Here is a 22,721-nt window from a genome sequence, read left to right as displayed (position 1 = left end):
CAAGGACACGAGTCCATCTGTGGACCAGGAAGGGGCCCTAAGATGAGACGAGACCCAGTAGAACTAGGGACGCTAGACCCGGACCAACGCCCACAACTGAAGGGCCGCCAGGCCTCTCTGTTCCGAGTCACGGGGACTGGTGGGTCTCCAGTCTCCCCTTTTCCTCACTGCCCTTCAGGCGATGCTCTGGCCCCATCCCTTCACTCCTATCAGGATTTTCTTTTCTATCTTCTCTTAGCAGTTTTGTTTGCTCCCTTGTTTTCCTTCAACAGAAGGACGTCATCTCAGTGACCGGCCTGCACCAGGGCTCCGCTCCTCTCAGTTGGCAGGGACCTGTCCCAGGCCCTGCAGGTGCAGCCGGCCTGGGCCTTCAGAAGGTAGTTGACGCCACCCACAGACTTGGAGCATTTGAAGCCTCCCACCGGAGCAGTAGCCCCCTGGTTCTTATTTTTGCTACCAGTACCTTTGGAAAAAGGGACTCCCATTTAGGTCCCTTTGAGCGGTGATTTTGGGAGATTCCCGCCAGGACCGATCAACCCGGTAAGGGGCTAGAGTTCCTGGGCTAGAGTTAGAGTCCACTTTTGGGCTTTTCTTTGTCCCTTTTTTTTTTTTTTTTCTAACCACCTTTTCTCCCCTCTGGCAAGTCCCTGATTTGTAACTTTGTTTGAAAACCTATTTACTTTTGGTGTTGCCTGGATGGCCCAGTGGTTTAAGCATCAGACTCTTAATTTCAGCTCAGGTCATGATCTCACCGTTCGGGAGCTTGAGTCCTACATTTGGCTCTGTGCTGACAGTGCGGAGCCTGCTTGGGGCTCTCTCTCTCAAAATAAACTTTTAAAAACCTGTTTACTTTTGGTATCTGTGTACTCAACTGTGGACTTAAATCTGCCTCATTTAAAAGTTAAAATGGACTATTCCAAACCCCCCTCTCAGTCCCCACGAGACTAAAGCCATGCAGTCTTGCCCATACGCCGAACTTAAAAGCCTACAACTGTCTGAAAAGTCCTCTCATGATTTGTAGTTGAACCCCCCTTCCCTGGAAGCATTCTCTTCTTTGAAGACAGTATCCCCAGCAGCTATCCTAACTTGACCGGAATAAATTTTTTTTTTTTCCTTTCTCTTTAAAATTTTGTTAGACTTTGTTCATTTTGCGCTGACCTTTCCTGGCATAGGGGACAGGAGGTTGGAGCAGCTCGGCTGACAACCTCCGGGGGGCTCCTCTGGAACTGGCCATGGGGGACCAGCACCCACTCTCTGTGCCCCTCTGACGTCTCAGCACCTCACAGGTATGTCGGCAAAGAGACCTGATAGCCAAACCCCCTCTATTTAAGCTGATGGTCCTGCTTTTATTCGAGCTGTTGAGGGTTACCGCTTGTGCTCTCCAGGTGGAAAAAATTTAAGGACCACGTGAGTCTCAAATAGGGCTCTTCTGACATGTCTAAATTAGTTTTCTTGTACACAGAATTAGAAAAAGCTGGCTATACGACTAAACAACCAAAACCTAGGAAGCCGTTTGGTTCAATCAGGGAAGCCTCCCACTTTTGGGGAGGAACCAGGTATTCTAGGCTTCATTTTATTTATTTGTTGCTGCGGTTTTTGGTATCTTTGCACAAAGTCAGCTGTGTTCTAAATGGAAAATAAAATATAACTAATGAATGGATCCATAAATTATAATGCTATCTTACAGTTAGGTTTGTTTTAATAAAAACAGGATATTTAGAAATCGGGTTTGTCATGTCTTCTCCACAAATAGTGAAATAGGCTAGATTTTGTTTGCATTTTGTTTGTGTATATGTGTCCATATGTGTTATAAATACGAGATATTTTTTCTATCTCCAGATGGTATTGCTAAAATTAATTTGTAAAGGAGCTCTATGTAATTGGTTTAAAGGCAAGCACTTGTAAAAACTGGGCATTCTAAAAACCACTCAGATAAAAACTAACCCGTATGTTTTTTAAGTTCACTAGATCTGGGATGAACTTCCTTACATGCAGGCCTATACATTACTCCATAATACAGATGCCTCACGGGAAGGGCCCTACTTGATGCTCCAGAGAAGTAAGGAGGAACAAAAATCTAAGACACCTGACCCCCTTCCCAAGAATCAGAATACTGAGGAAAAGGAGGAGGAAGATGGGGAGCGACTAGAAATCCTAAATCCACCTCCCCGAGTACGAGCACCAGAACTGATGTCCGACCCACTACCTGCTCCTGACCTCCCCCAGGGGGCTAAAGGGCAACCAGAGAAAAAACATGTTTGGCAGAAGGGAGAGACCAGAGACAGAGATGGAGAAATGATTGTCCAAACTTTAAAATCTGCCTCTGGCCTTGCCGGGGGCTCCCTGCCATCTCTTCCTCCCCCTCCTCCTGTCCCCTCACCAACACTGGGGCCACTCAGGCTGCTGGCTCCTCCTCCTCTACCATCCCTGGGGCCTCCAGCACCATCCGCGGCCCAAGAGCCCCCCTAGACTTAAAGCGCTCACTTTCAATTTCCCCACAAGAGCACCAAGTAAAATGGACAGTGGGAGCAAACAGATTGGCTGTTTAGTGGACACAGGTGCGACATCCTTGGTATTCAAGCTAATTCAAGGCTGTTGGTTTAATTAAAAACATGTCTTTCGGAGTTATCAACATTGAGCTTTCATTGTACCTGAGTTTATTACATTCATGTTGTATCTGTTACAATTTGTCAGCAAAAATGACTTAAAATAATGTTAGGTTTTTTTCTGTCTCCTGAGGTTTTCATGGGTAATTGTTAAGAATAAGTAAATTAAATAAAAAGGTCTATAGCTTTCAAAATCTTTGGTAACCTAAAACTTTAAAGCTTTGCTAGGTTAAGTGATACATTGGGTTAAGTTCATTGGGAATCTGAATCTTTTCAAAATAAGATAAAATACTAATACGTTAAGTGCTAAACAGATTCATCTGCTTTTGGCTTATTACAAAAAAACTAAAGATACATTTGAATCTGTTGGTAAACATGTTTTATGCTATATTAAATGATTGTACCATAAAAAAGTTCATGTTTTTAAAAATTATGAAATGTATTTGTATATTTCCAAAAAATTTGTAAATTGCCAAAAGTAACTACTGTTGTAACAGACCGTTCATACCTGGTTACTACCTAGTTTTTACTAGAAATTGAGGTTTCTAAGACTTAAAATTCTGATAAATGTAGTTGAGACTGCTGGAAATGAGAAGGAAAACAACACTGAATTAAAAAAAAAAGGAAATATGTTTAAAGAGGCGTAAAGAATGAAGAAAATATTTTTGTTGCAGGAAGAAAGTAATTTTGTCCTAAGATGAGACTGTTTAGAGAGAGAAGGCTTAGGACAAAATCTGAATGAAAAAGAAAGCTGCAGAAGGTTTGTGGAGAGAATCTTTGGAAAAGAATGTCAGGTGGTCAGGACTAAGATTAGAATAGATGAGTTTTAAAAGTACACTGGTATAAAAATAAAATTTGGTTTTTCTATTAAAGAGACAAGGTTTTCTTGCATTGTTGGTCTGCTCTTAATAAGAAATTATAAACAAAGTTTTTTTTTCTTTATCTGTCCAGAAAAATAAGATTTCATATTTGTTTTTGTTAGGTCTTTGATTATTTAAGTAAATGAAATCTTTCAATATTAAAGGAGCTAAATTTTGCTAACAATTGTATAATCCTATGTATTTGTCTTTGGAATATTATAGTAATCTCTGATCCTATTTAGGCATGTGCTTGTTTATACGGTTTGTTAAGTTATAAGGGAGGCATTATTAAACAAATGATAATAAACTTTCTTAGGTTATACTCTATGGGTCAATGTTCTAGAAATTATATGAATTACATGAGTTCAACTTTATGCATTAAGTTATTTACAAATAACTATTCCAGAAATCATATGAAATCCCTAAAGCTTTAATATCTCCTGGTATAAGGTTGTCACTTGACATTTTAATTGTTAAAATGTATGTTATAGAAATACCTGGATTTCCTTGTCAACTACACTATAATGAACTCTCATCAGATCTTTAACCATGTCCATTTTTGAGTCTTGTCATTTACAGTCATTATTCTGATGCCCTTGCAAATGTTTTCAACCTCAAAGAGGTTCATGAAAAGAACTTTTGAAAATACAGGTTTTTGACACCCTTAATATCATGAAACTAAACTAGGTAAGAATTTTTGGACTTGCTGGGAAAACTGTATTCAAATAGAACAAAAATTAGTAATGTGGGGCTGAATACATAGTTTCTTAAAAAAAAATTTGTATGTTTATTTATTTCTGAGACAGAGAGAGACAGAGCATGAGTGAGGGAAGGACAGAGAGAGAGGGAGACACAGAATCAGAAGCAGGTTCTGAGCTGTCAGCACAGAGCCTGAAGCGGGGCTCGAACTGACAAACTGTGAGATCATGACCTGAACCGAAGTCGGTCGCTCAACTGACTGAGCCACCCAGGCACCCCCTGAATACATAGTTTTTATAACTTTTTAAAAAAATACTGCTGGTTCACTAACATTTTTTTCTTTCAGACTGCAGGAAACATGTTCTCCTATGATGTCTATGTCTTACAGAAATTTGATAAAACATTCCTTTGCAAATAAGTTAAGACCTTTCACTTTTCTCCCTACCTGAATCCTTTAAAATTCAGAAACTCTCAGTGAGTATTCTTTCTTTCATGGCAATTATAATTGTTTACATAAGTTCAATAAGAATTCATTCTTGTAACAGTACACCCTTGGAAACACTGACTATATCACGAAGACTTTGACTGGAATGTCATAGTTGAGAAAGGTATGGATACACTGATATGACTAGACAACTTTAAGGAACTAAAGTTGACTTTATGGAGCCAAAAGAGCCCCTTGGAACTGTTGGCCTGGTACCTTGCTTACAGAGTTTCCAGCAGCCTTACGGGGTGAGTAAAGTCACTTCTTGGCAGGTGCAGACTCCTAAGGATATGTTGGGGACCTCAAGAAGAATTCACCCAAATGTACAGATAGTTCAGGCAATTCTAATGGCAAGTATCTGGCTTGACTTCTGGCCTGGAGAGGCTATTAAAAGTTCAAACTAAAATCCCTTACAGGGGCATCTGGGTAGCTCAGGCAGTTAAGTGTCTAACTTCGGCTCTGTACTATCGGAGCTTGGGATTCTCTCTCCCCCTCTGTCTCTACCCCTTGCCCACTTGCTCTCCCTCTCTCTCAAAAATAAATTAAAAATAATAACTTAAAAAAACTTAAAAAAATAAAAATAAATAAGTAAAATAAAAAGTAAAAAGTAAAATTCCTTACAAAAGTTCCAGCAAAGTAGATTTAAGAGAACTTATGTGGTCAATCACTATTCTTGCTGTACTTACACAAATAATTAGACCAAGTTTGTTAAAACTAGACTTGTTTTTACAAACAAATTGGTTTTAGTTCGGTTATGTTTGATGAATAGGAGGATGATTTTAGAGGGCAAAGTATGTTTCAATAACGTACCTTTTGTGGATGTTAAATTCTAGTTCTGATCAATTATCTTTAAAGTGTTTATTGTTTGCCTAGAAGACTGGTCTGGATCCTGAATTCTTCTGGTTCCCTCAAACATCTGGCTATGCCTCTTCAAACTATGGCTTCCGATCTTCTTGCATTTTCTTGTCTTGGAATCACTAAGAAGTAAAACTGTTCCTTTTCCTGAAGCCTTGCACACTAAAGCTAGACAACTTGAGGTACATCTCAGAGAAATGGCCACGGTAGTTCCTGTGTAGACACTTTTCATGCCTGTTGCTCTCTGGGCCCCTCAAAAAGATCACCAGAGAATGTGAACTACAAACCAGAAAAAAATGCATCAGACTGTTGCTGCCTGTGCCCACTCCATCTGACGGTGCTTCGAGCTTGACATCCAGAAATCTTCTCACCGGAGTAGTCAGGATTCAGAAACTGGGTTTATAATCTGCTCCAACCATCAACTTGTGTTTTTCTTTTATTGTCACAGAAATGCCTCTTATTAATTACCTAATTGCTGGTTGAACAAGGTGGAGTCTATGCCGTTATTAACAAAACCTATTGTGCCTATGTAATTAACACAGGAAAAATTGAAGTACATACATAAAGGGTTTATGAGCAGGCATCCTGCCTGCATCGGCACAATTTAGGGACAGATCTTAACTATATCTGGTCAACAATCAAAAATACCCTCCCCAGTCTCTCTTTTGTTTCTGGGTGTTTGTTTGTTTGTTGTTTGTTTATATTTACCTCTCCTGAGGCTGTTGGTGGCTATCCTGCTACTTATTTTTGGTGTCTGTTTGACCTGTTAGTAAAACCTGTGTCCTCCAGGGTCCAACAATTCCAAGTCAAGCTAATGGTAACACAAGGATTCTACCCTGTACCTCTATAGGAAGATTCAAATCCTGTAAGTCAGTAGAACAGTCCATGAGAGATTTTTCCCATCCAGGTTAGGACAGGGACAATGGCCTCATGCAACAGGAAGCAGTTTCAGAAAATGAGACCTTTTATCCTTTCTCCTTCAGAATAAGGAGGATGAAATCCCTCAGGGGCCTTGGGAACAAGCCCCTGTGTATCTGAAAAACTCCTTGCCGCCTGCTGACTGAGATCACGTTTCTCATAGAACTCCCTACTGGCTGTTATCACTTCTCCAGAGCAAAGTACCAGTTGAGGAGCAAACCCAGTCCAGTCTGCAAACCAGTCTGCACCATCGTGGACCCCAGTGCTGAACTTACACTGACGTTCCCCCTCATTATAATACTAAAAATCATACCCAGGGGCGGAGATTTAACATGTCAATTAAACATGCGATGCATGAAGAAGCATGATCTTTAAGTGCACAGGTGCTAATAAATCCCCGCCTCTAGATGCTTACATGGCACCCCTTTTCCCACCTAAGTTTCTTCAAAATGTTCTCCCTGACCTCTCCTCAGGGAGTCAGCCTGAGGATTCCTTGCTTTGTGCCGCCTCCCTGGCTCTCGAGCATTAGCCCCAATAAAGCCTTGCCCGTGCTTTTACATTTGGAGTCCAGCCTCATTTCTATCCTTGCTGGGTCCAAGGACTCGAGTCCGGTAACAGGCTTGCTCATATCTCTTTTCTGCGAAGGCAGTTACTGTGATACTGTTCACCCTCCATATTCTAAAATTGATATTTCTATCCTATATTGCCCATGTAAACCATATAATCCATTTGTTCTAAAACTCTCCGTGGTACTCAGGATCACATGCCTGAGGTTTTATATCACCATCCACTGTCTTTTCTGCACCAAGAGCTCATTTATCCCTTTCTTACCTATTGAAATCAGGCCTATCAGTGTTATAGAAAATCTAAATTTGCAAAATAATTTTTTCTCCTTCCCCAGTGACCTTGTAATATGTTGTATTATTGCATTGAATGTGTTTTTTTTTTTTTTTGGCTTGCACTGTTTTAATACTGTCAAAGTTCCCCCTATACTATGATTCAGATCGTCCTCAGAAGTGAATTTGAAATTCCTTGCAATATTATGTCTGAAATGCCTAAATCTTCATCAGTGCAGAATTTTGTGTGCAATTTCATTCTTAAGCATTTTGTCTGTTACTTTGTAACCTCAATGCCATGTTTGTCTTGATCTTAACGACTTCAAAAACAGTCTAAGGGAGGGACTTTTATCTATCTCTTTTGTTTAGTAAATGATCAATCCGCCTTTCTGTGCATAGTTAGTGAAACAAAGAGAAAGTTTTAGATAATTTCACACTTTTTCCTAGGAGAATTAGATATAATTTTATTCTACTATAAAGTGCTGTCCTTTCTTGTGTCTTTATATTATTAATATAAAAAATGACAACGGCTGAAAATCTCTGGCTATGATTTATTTATAGCCTAATATTCAATTCACAATTAAATGCTAACCTGTAATTGAATCCAAGGATTCATTCTGCTGATACACTGAATTAAAGAACATAAGTAAAGTGCTGAGTAAATAGGAACAGAACAGAGATTAATAACAACCAATATTTATTATGGTGTGATTCATTATGAATAATTTGAATGCAATAATTATCATGATAAAAGCAACTCTTCAAAAAGGATGCAAGATATTTAAGAAAGATTTCTATCTTGTTGTGGTAGACCAAGTATTGTATTCTGTAACTGTAGTAGAAAGAAATCTTGAAAGGTAATATGGATATACTACTCTTAAGATATTAGGAAGCCTATTTCTAGATCATTTAAGTTGTAATATCTGCTAAGATGCTAATATGGTCCTGCCAGTAAGTTTGTTTATAGAAAAGTAACACAATTTATAAGGAACATTTATCGTGAATCAACAACTGAGATAATGGCTTAACCAAAGGAACATCCTCCTTTGATTCTATTCATTTGTGCCTTCATCTTTACATCTGAAGACGTATAAAATGCTTTAGAGCATCTTTCTCAAATTATTCCTCCATTCTTTTTCTTCTCAACTTGATCTTTATAAACTTATAATAAAATTAACACAAGAAGGAAGAAAATACTTTGGGACTTAATTGGTAGAAACAGTAAAAAGAACTGATTTAGACTTTCAAGGCCTTTGAGAGTCGTAGTAAAAATATACACAATGGGTTCTGTGTGTAAGGATTTGAAATAATTAAAATAGAATTAAAAGCAAGCAAACAAAACAGCAGCTACCAAAATGTCCAGGCAGATTTGAAAAAATAACAAATGAGAACCCTAAAAGGGAACAGCATGATTATTAAAATGAAAAGCTCAGTGGAGGGATTAAATAAGAAATTAGATACTGAAAAGAAACCTGAGCATGTATTGTTGAAAGAATAAGGAGAGTGAGGCACAGGGAGACAGAGAAATAGAAACTAGGAAGGAGAGGCTAAGCGATGTGGAGGGTAAGGGAATGGAAACACAGTATTTCTTCAGAGTTGCAGAAAAGAGCCATGGAGCGGTAATGGGGAGTGGTAATACCTGAAGACCGAATGCTAAGGAATTTCCAGAAGTGACAAAAATGTAATTCTGCTGATACAATAATCACAATGTATATAGCAAATAAGGTACATGAAATGAACGTGTGCCTCTGGCACTCCAGTGAAAGCTGGCAGAAGGAAGATGAAGGGTTCTTCATCACTTCAGTGAGGGGAGGAAGTGAGTGATCTTTAATGGAATGAGAACAGATTTAAAGGAGATTCTTGGAGGAAATAGAGTAACATGGGAGAAAAATATTGCCATGTATCTACCTCCTTATCTAGGGAATGACAATCTGGCTAAGTAGTAAAATAACTTGTTTCATTTTTCTTTTAGAAGACACATAGGAACCATTTCTACAGAAATAAACATCCCAAGTAATTCCTGGAAGAACTTTCTGGAAGACCAAAAGAGGGGAAAAAAAAAAAAGAAAAAGAAAAGCCTGCCTTTATTCTTGATATGATCTTGAAATTATGTTTCTCTGTCAATTCTGAAACTACAGGAAGTTAGATGCCCCACTTATAATTGACTCATGAATGGAAGTCGTTCCCTAGAAAATAAGTGGGGCTTTGTTTTAAGAAAGTAACAGAAGGTTTACGAAATTTCATATTCAAGAATTACTATATTTTCATAATTTAAGCTGTTTTACGAAGCAGTTCATCATCTGTCACCTGGAGGAATATGCATCTAATTTGAGGAGCAGTCAAGGGCCTCTTTGCCCCCTGGGAACTCACCTCCCCCTCTGTAGATTGCAGATGGAGCTCCTTCCTGCAGGTGGCCTTGAAGTCTCCCGCAGCAGCGCTGACCTGGACCCCTCGAGGAGCCTCCATGATCAAGGACCTGGTGGGTGATTCAAGCCTAAGGGTAAAACAAAAGACTCCTTCATAGTAAAAAAAAAAAAAAAAAAACAATTATGATGGACTAAAAGATAACATTAGTGACTAAAACAAACAAACAGGTAGGCATAAATAAAAATCTTTGCCATTTCAAAAAAAAACAAAAGGCAAAACGAGTTTTAGAATCCTTTTTTATTGCCTTATCTATTTTTTGGTTCTTTATGAAACTTCATTTGTTCACATCAATTATTTACTCTCATTTGTTTAATGATTTAATAACAGTTTCTTACGCTGTTTCCTTTCACAATGCACAAGAAAAGTAGGTCGTGATAAGTTTACTTGTTTAAATCTTTTATATATTTTCAAAATTAATGATGGGGTTTTAATAAATTTCTACCAACTTAGCATGTAGCTATCAAGAGTCTCACAAAGACGAGAGAGCTTTAATGAAAATTGTTAATATTGTGAACTTTCAAGAATTCCACAGTCAAAATTCTGTAAGCCTGAAAAGTTTCAAAGTACGCATTACACGTTTAGAAATTAATTAAAATGAAGAAAGGAGACATTTCCTACATCCACTGACCTCTACTGGCCCAGGAAAATGTTCACAGAATGAATGACATTATCCTGACAGAGAACAAGTAAATGAGCGGTGATCCACCTCTCATTTAATGAAATATGAATAAAGATTGCATACATTTTGAGGGAAGAAAACCCCAATGTTTATTTATATATTTATTTGAGAGAGAGAGAGGGAGAGAGAGAGTGTGCAAGCCGGGGAAAGAAGCAGAAGGAGAGAGAGAATCTCAAGCAGGCTCAATGCTTAGTACGGAGCCTGACACAGGGCTCGATCCCACAACCCTGGGATCGTGATCTGAGCTGAAATCAACAGTTCACCCTCAACCGAGACACCCCGGTGGCCCCACAACCAACTGTTTTAGCTTGTTGTGCCTGAAAAGAAAGATAGTTGGGAGGCAGTTTCAAATTATCTCCAAATATAAAACTAGAGGCAAGAGCAAAAGAAGGCAGAACATGGAAGCTAGAATACAGTGGTAAAAAGCGCTAGTGTGATAAGATAAAGGGCCCCTGATACGGATAAACATTCTGTTTATGGGGGAGCAAGTCTGTGTGTTCCCCTTGACCACACAACTTTAGGACAAGAGTCCCCTCAGGTTCACATTCACCATCATCCAAAGCAACTGGTTTCCTCTGAGGCAACAGATCCAAAGCTGTTTTGCAGGGAGAACCACATCAAATAGTTAGATCTCTGAAGATAAGCTCTCTTTCAGTAGTGAAGTTGAACTTAGACTCGAAAATGTTATTGAAGGAGTAGAGCCAGCATTTAGAAGAAGTGATTTTGACATTTTCAATGTTTTTCACTCACCTAAGCAACTCTGAAACTTTCATCTCTGTGGGCCTCTTGGGCATATTTATAAAACCCCTGGAGGGGTTAGGTTATATATATATATATATATATATATATATATATATCCCTATATGTCACATATATATGTATGTGTATATATGAATATATATACATATATATCCCTATATGTTACATATATATATATATATATATAACCCTATCTACTTATCTTCTACTTGAAACATTGTTATATATATATATATATATATATATATATTAATAGATGTATTTTTTTGAAAAACAAAAGTCACATATTTTTACAGAGCATTTGAAAACCTGAAAATAAAATAATCATCCATAATTTTTTTCACTCATAATACCCATACTTTGCACATTCAATCTACATTTCTGTTAAAATGTGTATTTTATCATTGATTTCCCTTAATAAACCCCCAAATATAGACCATCTTGAGTAGTATATCTGTGACCACTACTATTTTCATCGGTTAATTATCCGCAACATTAAATGTAATTATATATGTTTGGATTGATGAACCATTCAAATAGAAGTCAGATAGGCACTTAATTAAAATGAGTTAATATGCATAATATTCATATTAATATTCTAAAATTATGACTCTGACTTTCAAGAAAACACAACTCAGTGAACTTATAAGTGGAAGGAAAAGCACACTTACTTCATCAAATAATTGATGTGGTTTAGTTTGTTTCCAAGGATAAAGGGTTGAGGTTCTTGTTCATATATTTGATAGTATGATATCTATGACATCCATATTAAATGTATACATGTTTTTGTGTCATATTTCCATCATGTTTACATTTGGGACTAGAACATTAAAATGTATTATGTCTTTCTGGGCTTTTGAGCATTTCCATTCTCATCTTTATTAATTATTTAATAAAATTTTTTGTTATATTCATTTTCATTTTAGACCTCAGGTATCCATTGCCAGCGTAGCCATTAAGCAGAGTGCTTTGCTAACACTTAGAGCATCTCTATTCAAAGAGGTGGTGAAGACTGAGAGATGGGTTTGGGAAAACTAACCAGCAGTAACCAGACCAGTTTCAACATCTCTAAATTGAAAGTTATAAAGTTCTCACAGGACAATAAGAAATGTCTTAGGAGGAGAATTAATGGAGAGAAAGATGGGGTAGGGTAGTATTTCGAGATATTGATGGCATTTCCTTCCCTGTCATGTCTCCTTAGAGTTCTGCCACTCACTAAACAGTATCTTTTGCCACAAACAGTGGAAGATGGATCAGAGAAGCTGATAAAGATCTTCTGAGTTTCCTATATATCTTTCCTATATATCTTCCTATATATATCTTATGGACACTTTGAGTTGGAGAAAAACCTAGCCATTTAGTATGTTGAAAATGATTCAGCACATGAACGAACACATCAAAAGAAAACCAAAGTCAGTGAGAGCTTGCTGTGTATTTCTACCTGTTGAAGAACTGTTTTCTTTATTCATGGGGTAAAGAAGATTTGGATGGGAAATCAACAGAATTGATTTCAATTGTTCTCTGTGTTCCTCTACTTGAGGCCAAGTTCTACATTGTAAGGCCTTTAATCTTCAGATGCTAGAGCTCTGAGGAATGTAGGGATATCTCAGGACTAAGACGACTGAGGACAAGAGACCAAAGATTCTCAAAGGACAGAGGGGCAGTGACCTGTGGTGGAGGAATACTAAGTGAAGAGAAGAATGAGAAACTCTTGGCAAATGCTACTTTGGGTCATGAAGCTACCAATGACCAAACGTTGCCCCCAAATCTTTGACACGGTGTAAGCTCCTTGGTATCCTTATACAACCCCAAGGAAAAAGAAGAGAACTGAACAGACTGGGGCTGAGTTTCTAATAACAGTGCAATGGAGACAAAACATGTAAATAAAGTTTTACAAGAATATTTTAATTTCTTGATATAAACTCAATAAATACATAAAAAACATTCAAAAGGTGGTAGCAATTTTATAGTACTGCTAAATCCTTCAAGTTATGAAGTGAAGAAGACTTTGAATTAAACAGGCTTCAACTGTATGTTTTGTTAATCTTGATAAAACTAAGTGTGGTAATCATTAAGATATAATACAAATTTTATTTCCACAACCATATGGCCAATTAATCTTTGACAAGGCAGGAAAGACTATACAATGGGAAAAAGACTGTCTCTTCAACAAATGGTGTTGGGAAAACTGGACAGCAACATGCAAAAAAATGAAACTGGACCACTTTCTTACACCATACACAAAAATAAATTCAAAATGGATTAAAGATCTAAATGTGAGACCTAAAACTATAAATATACTAGAAAAGAATGTAGGCAATAACCTTTTTAGCATTGGCTATAGCAACTTTTTTTCTAGCTATGTTCCCTGAGGCCAGAAAAATAAAGCAAAAATAAATTATTGGGACTTCATCAAAATAAAAAGTTTCTGCACAGAGAGGGAAACAATCAACAAAACTAAAAGGCAACTTACAAAATGGGAGAAGATATTTGCAAATGACATATTTGAGAAAGGATTAGTATCCAAAATATATTTAAAAAACAAAATTCAACACCTGAAAAACAAGTAATCCAATTAAAAATGAGCAGAAGACATGAACACACATTTCTCCAAAAAAGACATCCAGATGGCCAACAGACACATGAATAGATATTCATCGTCACTTATCATCAGGGAAATGCAAATCAATGGGCTATTACCTCACACCTGTCAAGTGGCTAAAATCAACATCACAAGAAAACAACAGGTGTTGGCAAGGATGTGGAGAAAAAGGAACAGTCTTGCACTGTTGGTGGGAACGCAAACTGGTGCAGCCACTGTGGAAAACAGTATGGAGTTTCCTCAAAATTTAAAAATAGAACTACCCTATCCAGTAATCACACTCCTGGGTATTTACCCAAAGAATAGAAAAATACTAACTCAAAGGGATACATGCACCCCTATGCTTATATCAGCCTTATTTACAACAAGCAAATGATGGAAACTTCCCATTATATACATGTGTATGTGCATATAATGGAATATTATTTAGCCATAAACAAGAATGAAATGTCTTGCCATTGCAATGACATGGATGGAGCCAGAGTGTATTATGCTGAGTGAAATAAGTCAGAGAAAAACAAATACCACATGATTTCACTCATATATGGAATTTAAGAAACAAAACAAATGAGTAAAGGGAGAAAAGAGAGAGAGAAATCAATAAACAGACTCTTAATTATAGAAAACAAACTTATAGTTACCAGAAGGCAGGGGAGCTGGAGATAGGTTAAATAGGTGATGGGATTAAGGACTGCACTTGTCATGATGAGCCCAGGGTGGTGTATCGAACTGTTGAATCACTATCGTACATCTGAAACTAATATAACACTAATATAATTCCAGTTAGTGTGTTAACTAACTGGAATTAAAAGAAAATTTAAAAGGCGAAAAAAAGAAATAATATAAATTTTATTATTAATAATACTGTCTGGTTTGAATAATAGCCAATGCAGATGAGTAATATACACTAGGAACTTAAATTACTCATAGAGAGTGCTCAGTTAAAGAGTATGTAACAAAACTATTAGACTATTTGGAGGATTTAATAATTCTCTTTTCCCAAGTGGCAGTATAGTAGTTCTTATGAATATGAAAATTAAAGTAAGCTTGCAAACTATTTTTTACAAGCTTGCCTATCTAGCATAATAAACTAATTTTCTGTAGCATAAATCATTGTGAACATTTACAGATACATATATCTGAATCATCCACTGGCAATTACATGTACAGTTACACTTACATATATGCACATATATTACCTCCATACCAAGGTACATTGTCTCAAGATCTAGCTATGCTAATAGGAAAAGAATATTTTTGTCCACAAATGGTATGCAAATTTGCTGTAAACCTCCATCTAAACTCCACATGTTAAACTCCATGAATTCCGGGAATAAATCTTTGCGTTTAAGCACAATCAGGCACTTTGAAAAGTCTTTGAAATTAGATAGGCTTATGATTATAACATTACCTATCCAAAGAACTCTAGAGAATAAATAGATTTAGATACAATTTTTTTTAAATATAAAAGTAGGCATCACCTATTACTAGCCATGCCAGCTTATCAAAATGGCTTGATGATTTCATTGGCTATTTTATTCGTAATATTTTATTAACACTAATAAAATTGTAATAGTATTTTCCCAAGTCATTACTAGAAGCTGGATGCTTCTAAAAGCTATATTATAAATTGTAGAATCATAGAAAATAATTCCCTGTATTGAAAGTTCTGCTGTATACTGAAGTAATGAAAGTTATTTCTAAAAAGTAGTCTGGGAAATTGAGGTTTGTACTCACTGAAAAGTACTGTGCTCGAGATATGTCGACCTAATGAAAGAATTAAATGTAGGACTTTGAATAAGAAACTCATAGGTTCTACAGAGTTCTACTCAAATTTTAAATACAGTTAATCTCTATGGGGCTCAGTTACCTGATAAATAAAATCATAGAATACGTTAAAAATAAAATATTGTAGCCATTGACAACCATCATTAAATTTACCCTTCTTTATTAGTGAATTAGCCATATAATTATAATCATCTAATACTGGGAACTCATTCTATACTTAAAGCTTTGCATGGATTATCTCTTATTCATCCCAGCAATTCTGAGAAATGCGTACTCTATCCATATTTTACTTAGGAAGCAGCTGAATCTTAGTGTGGTTGAGTCATTTGCCTAGGATTATGTAGCTAATGCAAAGATCACAGAATATCCAATACCATCTGGAAAAAGAACAATGTTGAACTTAAAACCTTATTGCAAAACTCTAATAATGAAGACAATGCTGAGACACTAGAAATAAATTTTAACATGTAGGGTCGTCTGATTTTGACAAAGGCAATAAAGTGATCCAGTGAGAAAAAGCAAAGTCTTTTCAACAAATGCTGCTCAAATAACTGATCTCTGTAAGGACAAAACGAATCTCAATCTATACCACCCAATGTTATCAAAAGTAAAAGCTAAAACATAAGGTTTTTAAAGGAAAATATCTTTGTGACTTGGGAGTAGGAAAAGTTTTATTAGGCCACAAAAAGGAATAACTAGTAAATATTAAAAAAATATATAAATTAGATGTCTTCAAGGTGAAAAGCTGCCTTTCAAAATCCATCAGTAAAATGAATATACCCATAGATTGGGAGACAATATCCACAAAATACAGATGTTACAGATGTTACAAAGGACTGGTGCCAGGATATATAAATAATCCTCCAGCTCAAAGATAAAATACAGAAATATAAAATACAAATACACAAAACATGGATCGCCTTGGCGGTTCAGTTGGTTGAGCATCTGACTTCAGCTCTGGTCTTGACCTCACGGTTCCTGGGTTCCAGCCTGGCACTGGGCTCTGTGCGGACAGCTCGGAGCCTGGAGCCTTCTTCGGATTCTGTGTCTCCCTGTCTCTCTGCCCCTCCCCACTCCTGCTCTGTCTCTGTCTCTCTCTCTAAAAATTAATAAACATTAAAAAAATTAAAAATGAAAGAAAAAATACAAAAAACATAATTAAAATAAACGGACGAAAGTTTATAAATAAATGGATACGTCACTAAACAATATATGGTCGTTCCATATGCACAAGCAAAAGTCATTAATATCATTACTCATCAAGTAATGGCAAATTAAAAACACGAAATAACACTAAACACCTACCAGAATGGTTCAAATGAGTAAGAATGCTAACACTACTGTATACTGGGGAAGATGTGCAGCTGCTGAAATTCTCATTCATTTTTAGCAGAAAATGATATAATCACTTTGGAAAGCTCTGGCATTTTCATATAAAGCTTAATATATGCCAGCTATATCCCAAGTGTCTATCAATTAGGAAAATACATACATAAAATATTATATGTTCATATAAAAGAATACTAATCAGTAAAAGGCAGAAGGAACCATTGATACAGTCGACAATAGGGATGGATCTCAAAAACATCATGAGGAGTGAAAGAAATCTTGCAAAGAAGAGTACATATTGTATTGTATTTTATATTTAGTACTAAATCAATCTAATCCAGAGTGAAAGGGTGAGAGAAAAGTAGCTTCTTGTGGGTAGTGGTGGTGATTTCTGGGAAGGAGCATAAGAGAACTCTCTTGGGTGATGATGATGTTTTATTTCTTGACAGGAATTTGGGTTACACAGGTAAATCCATTTGTCAAAACTCAGGAAATGTGCACTTAATTATTTGTGAATGTCACTGTATAATTATTTTACAATAAAAAAAAACTTTAAGCAATATTGAAAACTAGATAATGATATGCAGGCCAAAGTGATCAGGTAAAGTGTACAGATACGTACAATTTATGTTCAAATGCATAAAAATAAGATCTACTGGCAGATGGCTAGTGGAATGTGTACATATGTGATTAAAGACCTACAGGAGAATGATAATGGAGGCACCTAGCTGGGAGTATATAGGTGGTCACTGCAAGATGCTTTCAATATTGAGTATGTTTGAGAATTTTCATAAGGTGTTGGGAAAGAAGGTGTGGTCTCAGATCTTATAGGAATATCCATTTTGTTTGTTTTTGGTTAAAGTTTATAAAACATCACCCAGGCAGATCCAAATAGGAAAACTGTTAACTGATGCTAGTGTTTGATTGTCATTGACTGTATTAAAACTCAGTAAAGAATAATAATGACATGTTAGCTAACTTGGATTTAAATAAAATTTAAGAATGAAAAAAATACTAATTACAAAAGGGATGCTTCTAAACTATATATAATTCCATTGCTAAATGACCATATTAATATGAATGCTATAACACTCAATGTGTGTATTTCACAGCTATTTCTGGGAGAGGGATATCTAGAAAGCACATCTGATATTATTTACCTGAAAATTCAAGAATCTGATATATTCTTGGATAAAAGTAAACTCGTATCTACTTTCCTATCATAAATCCAATATTAAAAAAGTAATAAACGTATGTAGCAAAATCTCAACAAGAATCCAAAGAGAGTCTCTTGAAACTTAACATTATGTTAAACTATTCTGGGGAGAAAAGTATGTGCAACATTTATCAGATTTTTATTTACTTTATTTTTTTAAACTAATAAGCAATTCCTTTTTAAAACTTTTTTCTTTTCTTTCTTTCTTTCTCTTTCTTTTCTTTCTTTTCTTTCTTTCTTTCTTTCTTTCTTTCTTTCTTTCTTTCTTTCTTTCTTTCTTTCTTTCTTTCTTTCTTTCTTTCTTTCTTTCTCTTTCTTTCTTTTTGAGACAGGGAGAGAGAATCCCATGAAGTGCAGAGAGAGAGGAAGAGTGAGTGCAGAGCCCATAGCAGGGCTCAAGTTCAGGAACCATGAGATCATGACCTGAATAGAGCCTGATGTTTAACCAACTGAGCCACTTAGACACCCCAGACATTTTCTTTTTTAAATTAGAAATTAACATGAAATTATTTCAGTTCAAAAGGAGATTGGAATTAAAATATAAATTTCATCAATGGACACAATATAATTTAAATAGATCAAAAGTATTTATGATAAATTAATATCTGACAAATGTAGCAATTAATTTTGGTGGAAATACTAGGTTACTTAGTCAATGATGCTTACTAAATTGTCTATCCATACTGAAGACAATAACATTAGATCCTTAACACACTCTGCAAGAATAATTTCCAGTTCTATCTATTCTAAATACAAAAAGTAGTAAATCACAGGCTGTAATTTTCAGTAGCAAATCAGAAGAAAATTCAAAATATAATTTCCCACGGTGTTTATTCACAACATAAAACTAAAAAATACCCAGTGTAAAACTAACTGACAGAAAATTAAAAGAAAATACTGGAAATACCCAAATACAAAATAAGACAACTTTTGAAACAAGATGGAAAGCCCCCAAATCATAAAGAAATAGAATTGATAAAATTTCACTAAGCCTTAGGTTATATTGGTTTTCTCCAGATACCATGACCTTCTCAAATAAGCCTAGAATTCCTATAGAAGTCCTATAGAAGTCTGGAACTCAAACATTCCAGAATACTCTGGAACTCAAATTAGACTAAACCTGTATTCCCTTCGAGAACAATCTGGTAAGTAGACTCTTGGCAATACAGCATTAACAATTAAATGATGCCCTGCTTCTGTCCTATATAGCAATTGTCAATCCTCCCCTGAGGAGGGTTTACAACATAGTAGAGGTTTCATTTTAATTCATTTTATTACAAAACATTCTCTAAAGGGGCCTGTTGAAAAATGAAACTCATGTTTATTTGCAAAGCTTGTGAATTCCTATGTGATTAGTCATTGGAATTAGTGAAGTACTATTTGTGTTCATTTTGAAAGCATTATAGCAATCATAGTGACGGATTTCAGACTAGTTTTTATAGTAGGTACCAAGAGATTCTTGTAGAGAAAAGGAGTAATGTTGAAATTCAGTCACCCTACCACCTGTTTTTTTCCCCAAGAAATGCTGTTTTTATTGTGTTTACATACTAAAGATGCAACAGATTTTGTTTTTATGGTATTATACAATTCTTGATTTGAAAAAAAAAATGCCTAGGTCTCTAGAAGAACTTTCAACATTCTGAGAACAGAATTCAGACTTCTTTTAAAAAGTAAGTTGTGAGATGCAATTACTAAATAGAAACTTAAGCAGAACTTAAGCATCATTTTTCTGGTTCTTCATAAATATTTAACACGGTGTCAGGCATTTAGTGAATTATTTTTTATTTCAATGATGGAATGAATAGAAAATTGAACAGAAAAATGTTTTAAGGGGGGAAAAACACAATGTAAACTTTGACCTGAATACACAAGCAATTTTACTGTCGTATCACTTCAAGCTGTGGAGAGTTTTCTTCAGCTGCAAATCACATGGTTTTCGTGGCCTCTATTTTTTTTTGGTTGGTTTGTTTTCTGCCTACTTGCACTTTCAGTTATGGTCTCTTTCTTCAAATTAGATCAAACAAATGTTTACATCAATTGTTGCTCTATGTTTCCAAGATTACACCCTAATACAAGCTTCTGATAATGATCATTTGCTATCAACTCTAAATAAATATATACATACATAGAATGAAATAGTAAAAGGGAAGAAGAAAGAAACAGAGAGACAGAGTAGAAAGGAAAAGGGGAGAGGGAAGAGGGGGGAGGAGAGGAGAACCTCTTATTGAGAAAACATCTCAGTGCAAAATCCTTACTACCTTATACATGGTGGCTTTTCCTTGAACACAGTAATGACGTATATGAGAGCTATGTGTTTTCGGAGATCAGTTTGGAGCCTGCAAAACTTAACATTTCAGTTTAAAATTATATTCACACAAGAATGAACATGATGAAAAGATTCCAGCTACATCATTACATACTAATTCATTTTACTGATCCCAAGTCCAGATTAGTTTTGTTTTGTTTTCTTTTCTTTTCTTGGAACAGTTAATGAAACTCAGATCCAAACAATCTTTGGGCAATATAAAACGGGTTTCCTCACTTCTCACCATAAAGTGCAGACACTCTTTTGAACTGTGATAATTTAGCTAAATTAATTTAAGAAATAAAAAAGGAAGAACATTCATATTTGTGCTATTCTGGGAAAATATACCCTTATGTCTCAACTACTCAATATACATTGTTTTAGCCTTTTTAACACAGAGGTCCCTAGTGAAAAACAATATAACTTTGTGTAAGACATCAAAGAAAATCTACATGTGTAGGTTTGAAATGCACATGGAAACTAGAACAGAATTTGGCACACATTAAGCACTCATCAAACATTCGTTGAATAAATAAATTATAGAAATCTACTTCATGTCCACACCAAAACATTCCCTATACTCTTTAATAAACTTTTTGAAATGTATCTTTCTAAAGTCTCTTATTCTCGACAAAAACAAAATTAAAGACAACACGGCTACTTACTCCCCAAATTACCATTTGATTTACCTGGCCAACCAATCTCACCTTGTTGATTAGAATTAGGTGTCGACTAAGAGTACTTCTTACTGCCCTGAAAGGAAAATTGTCAGCAGGACTTGTAAAGATCTTCTCAGACACTCTGCTTTTAATCTTCATGTACACAAATGAATAATTGAATACCCCCATCATTACTGTGCTTTGCTTCTGTCTCAGTTTCAAATTTAGATCAGTAACGCTCATCTGGGGGGTTACTAATTTGCTTTTAGCACTAGCAGATAAACTCAGCTTAGTGCAATATTTAAATAATTGATGAATAATTTGAAAATAAAAACCAGAAACACCATATACTAATTATCATTTAATTCACATTCACACTTATGAATTTTGAGACATGTCAGCAAGGTAATTAAAATAACACATCCTATTTTTCTTTTAGCAATAGATTTTCATAATGAAAATCATACACTGAGTATATAATTACTAAAATGTTAGACGTAAAAAGAAGTTTCTTTTAGAATGGTGTAATTTAAACATTTTTTTAAAGGAATGAATCAATTAACTCTGGCATCTGTATTAAAACACAGTTCAAAAACACTTGGAGTCAATGTCAGCCACCTGGGTCCTAATAATGCAGTAACGACCACCACGTTTCTTACGTTACATGCGCTCAGTGTCCTCGTTATTGAGTTTTGCTATATCAATATTTCACATTAATAAGTATTTATCAGACACAATTATGTGTGAGATATACGTTGACTGCTATAGCACTGAAGATAAACAACGAAGATGCAGATGTTGGTCTAAGGGAACATACACCTTTGTTAGATGGGGAGGGAAAAAATAATCACACAAAAATGTGGGAATTCCTAGCTGAGAAAAGAGCCCTACGTTAAAACTATAACGCATTATGAGTTGCTGTTTACACATACTCTTCAACCCGTCTAAATCCTTTGGCACTGAGTTGGGATTTTGCCATTGAGCAAACAGTTATTATCTTTGTCTAATAAAAAAGCGCCTTGATCACAGGAAGATCGTGGCCACCTTCTTCTGGTTTTGTCAACTAGCCGGTTTGAATCTGAAATACTGAGATAGTGAGAAACTGCGTTCCTTAGAAAATTTTATCACAGAACTATAAAGGTCTGAAAAAGTTACTGTTGTGAAAGTATGGCTTTTTTAAAACATTTAAATCGTTTTACTTTATTTTTCTATTTTCATTTGAGCAGTGTTTTCCGCTCATCCAAATGAGAAGGGCTGCACCTGATCTTTATGAAATAATTTGGGTTTTGCTTAATATTTATATTGTGTTTTCTAAGACAAAGACTGTCTCCCAGGTTGATACTTTGATTCAGCTTTGAAAATGATTTCTAATGTGTGATTTACTTTTTAAATATCATTATTGTTGTCTTTTTTTCATCCTATAGAAATGTATTTTGGAATGTAATTTATCTATCAGAAAGTAACTATATAAAACATCTTTTTTATTGACATATAAAGTTGTATTCATTTTAGGTGTACTACCTAATGATTTCATGTATGTAAAAGTTGTGAAATGATTACTGCTATAAGTTATATAAAATATCACTGGACCCCAAACCTTATTTATTGAATCAAGATCATTCATTGATCACTTGATAGATTTTAATATTACAAATTTTATTAACAGTTGCTGTGATGTTCTTGGGGAGAATTCCCTATA

The 22,721-nt window shown here is 35.5% G+C and overlaps 1 protein-coding gene across 6 annotated transcripts in view; it reads right to left on the bottom strand.

Moving 5' to 3' along the window:
• SGCZ (sarcoglycan zeta) overlaps positions 1-22,721 on the bottom strand; it is a 1,094,832-nt gene that overhangs the window by 5,792 nt on the left and 1,066,319 nt on the right. For 5 of the 6 annotated variants that reach the window (XM_019828324.3, XM_045056853.1, XM_045056852.1 and 2 more), the window contains one exon: positions 9,629-9,752. In XM_019828324.3, the coding sequence (XP_019683883.1) occupies positions 9,629-9,752 (124 nt within the window). Of the gene's footprint in view, positions 1-9,628; positions 9,753-18,391; positions 21,117-22,721 lie in introns of those variants that run through there. The other variant, XM_023252415.2, reaches the window with a different exon arrangement.

This window comes from Felis catus, chromosome B1 (assembly GCF_018350175.1).
Source record: "Felis catus isolate Fca126 chromosome B1, F.catus_Fca126_mat1.0, whole genome shotgun sequence".
In the NCBI taxonomy this organism is placed as follows: Eukaryota; Metazoa; Chordata; class Mammalia; order Carnivora; family Felidae; genus Felis; species Felis catus.
This window is presented reverse-complemented; position numbering and strand designations above follow the sequence as displayed.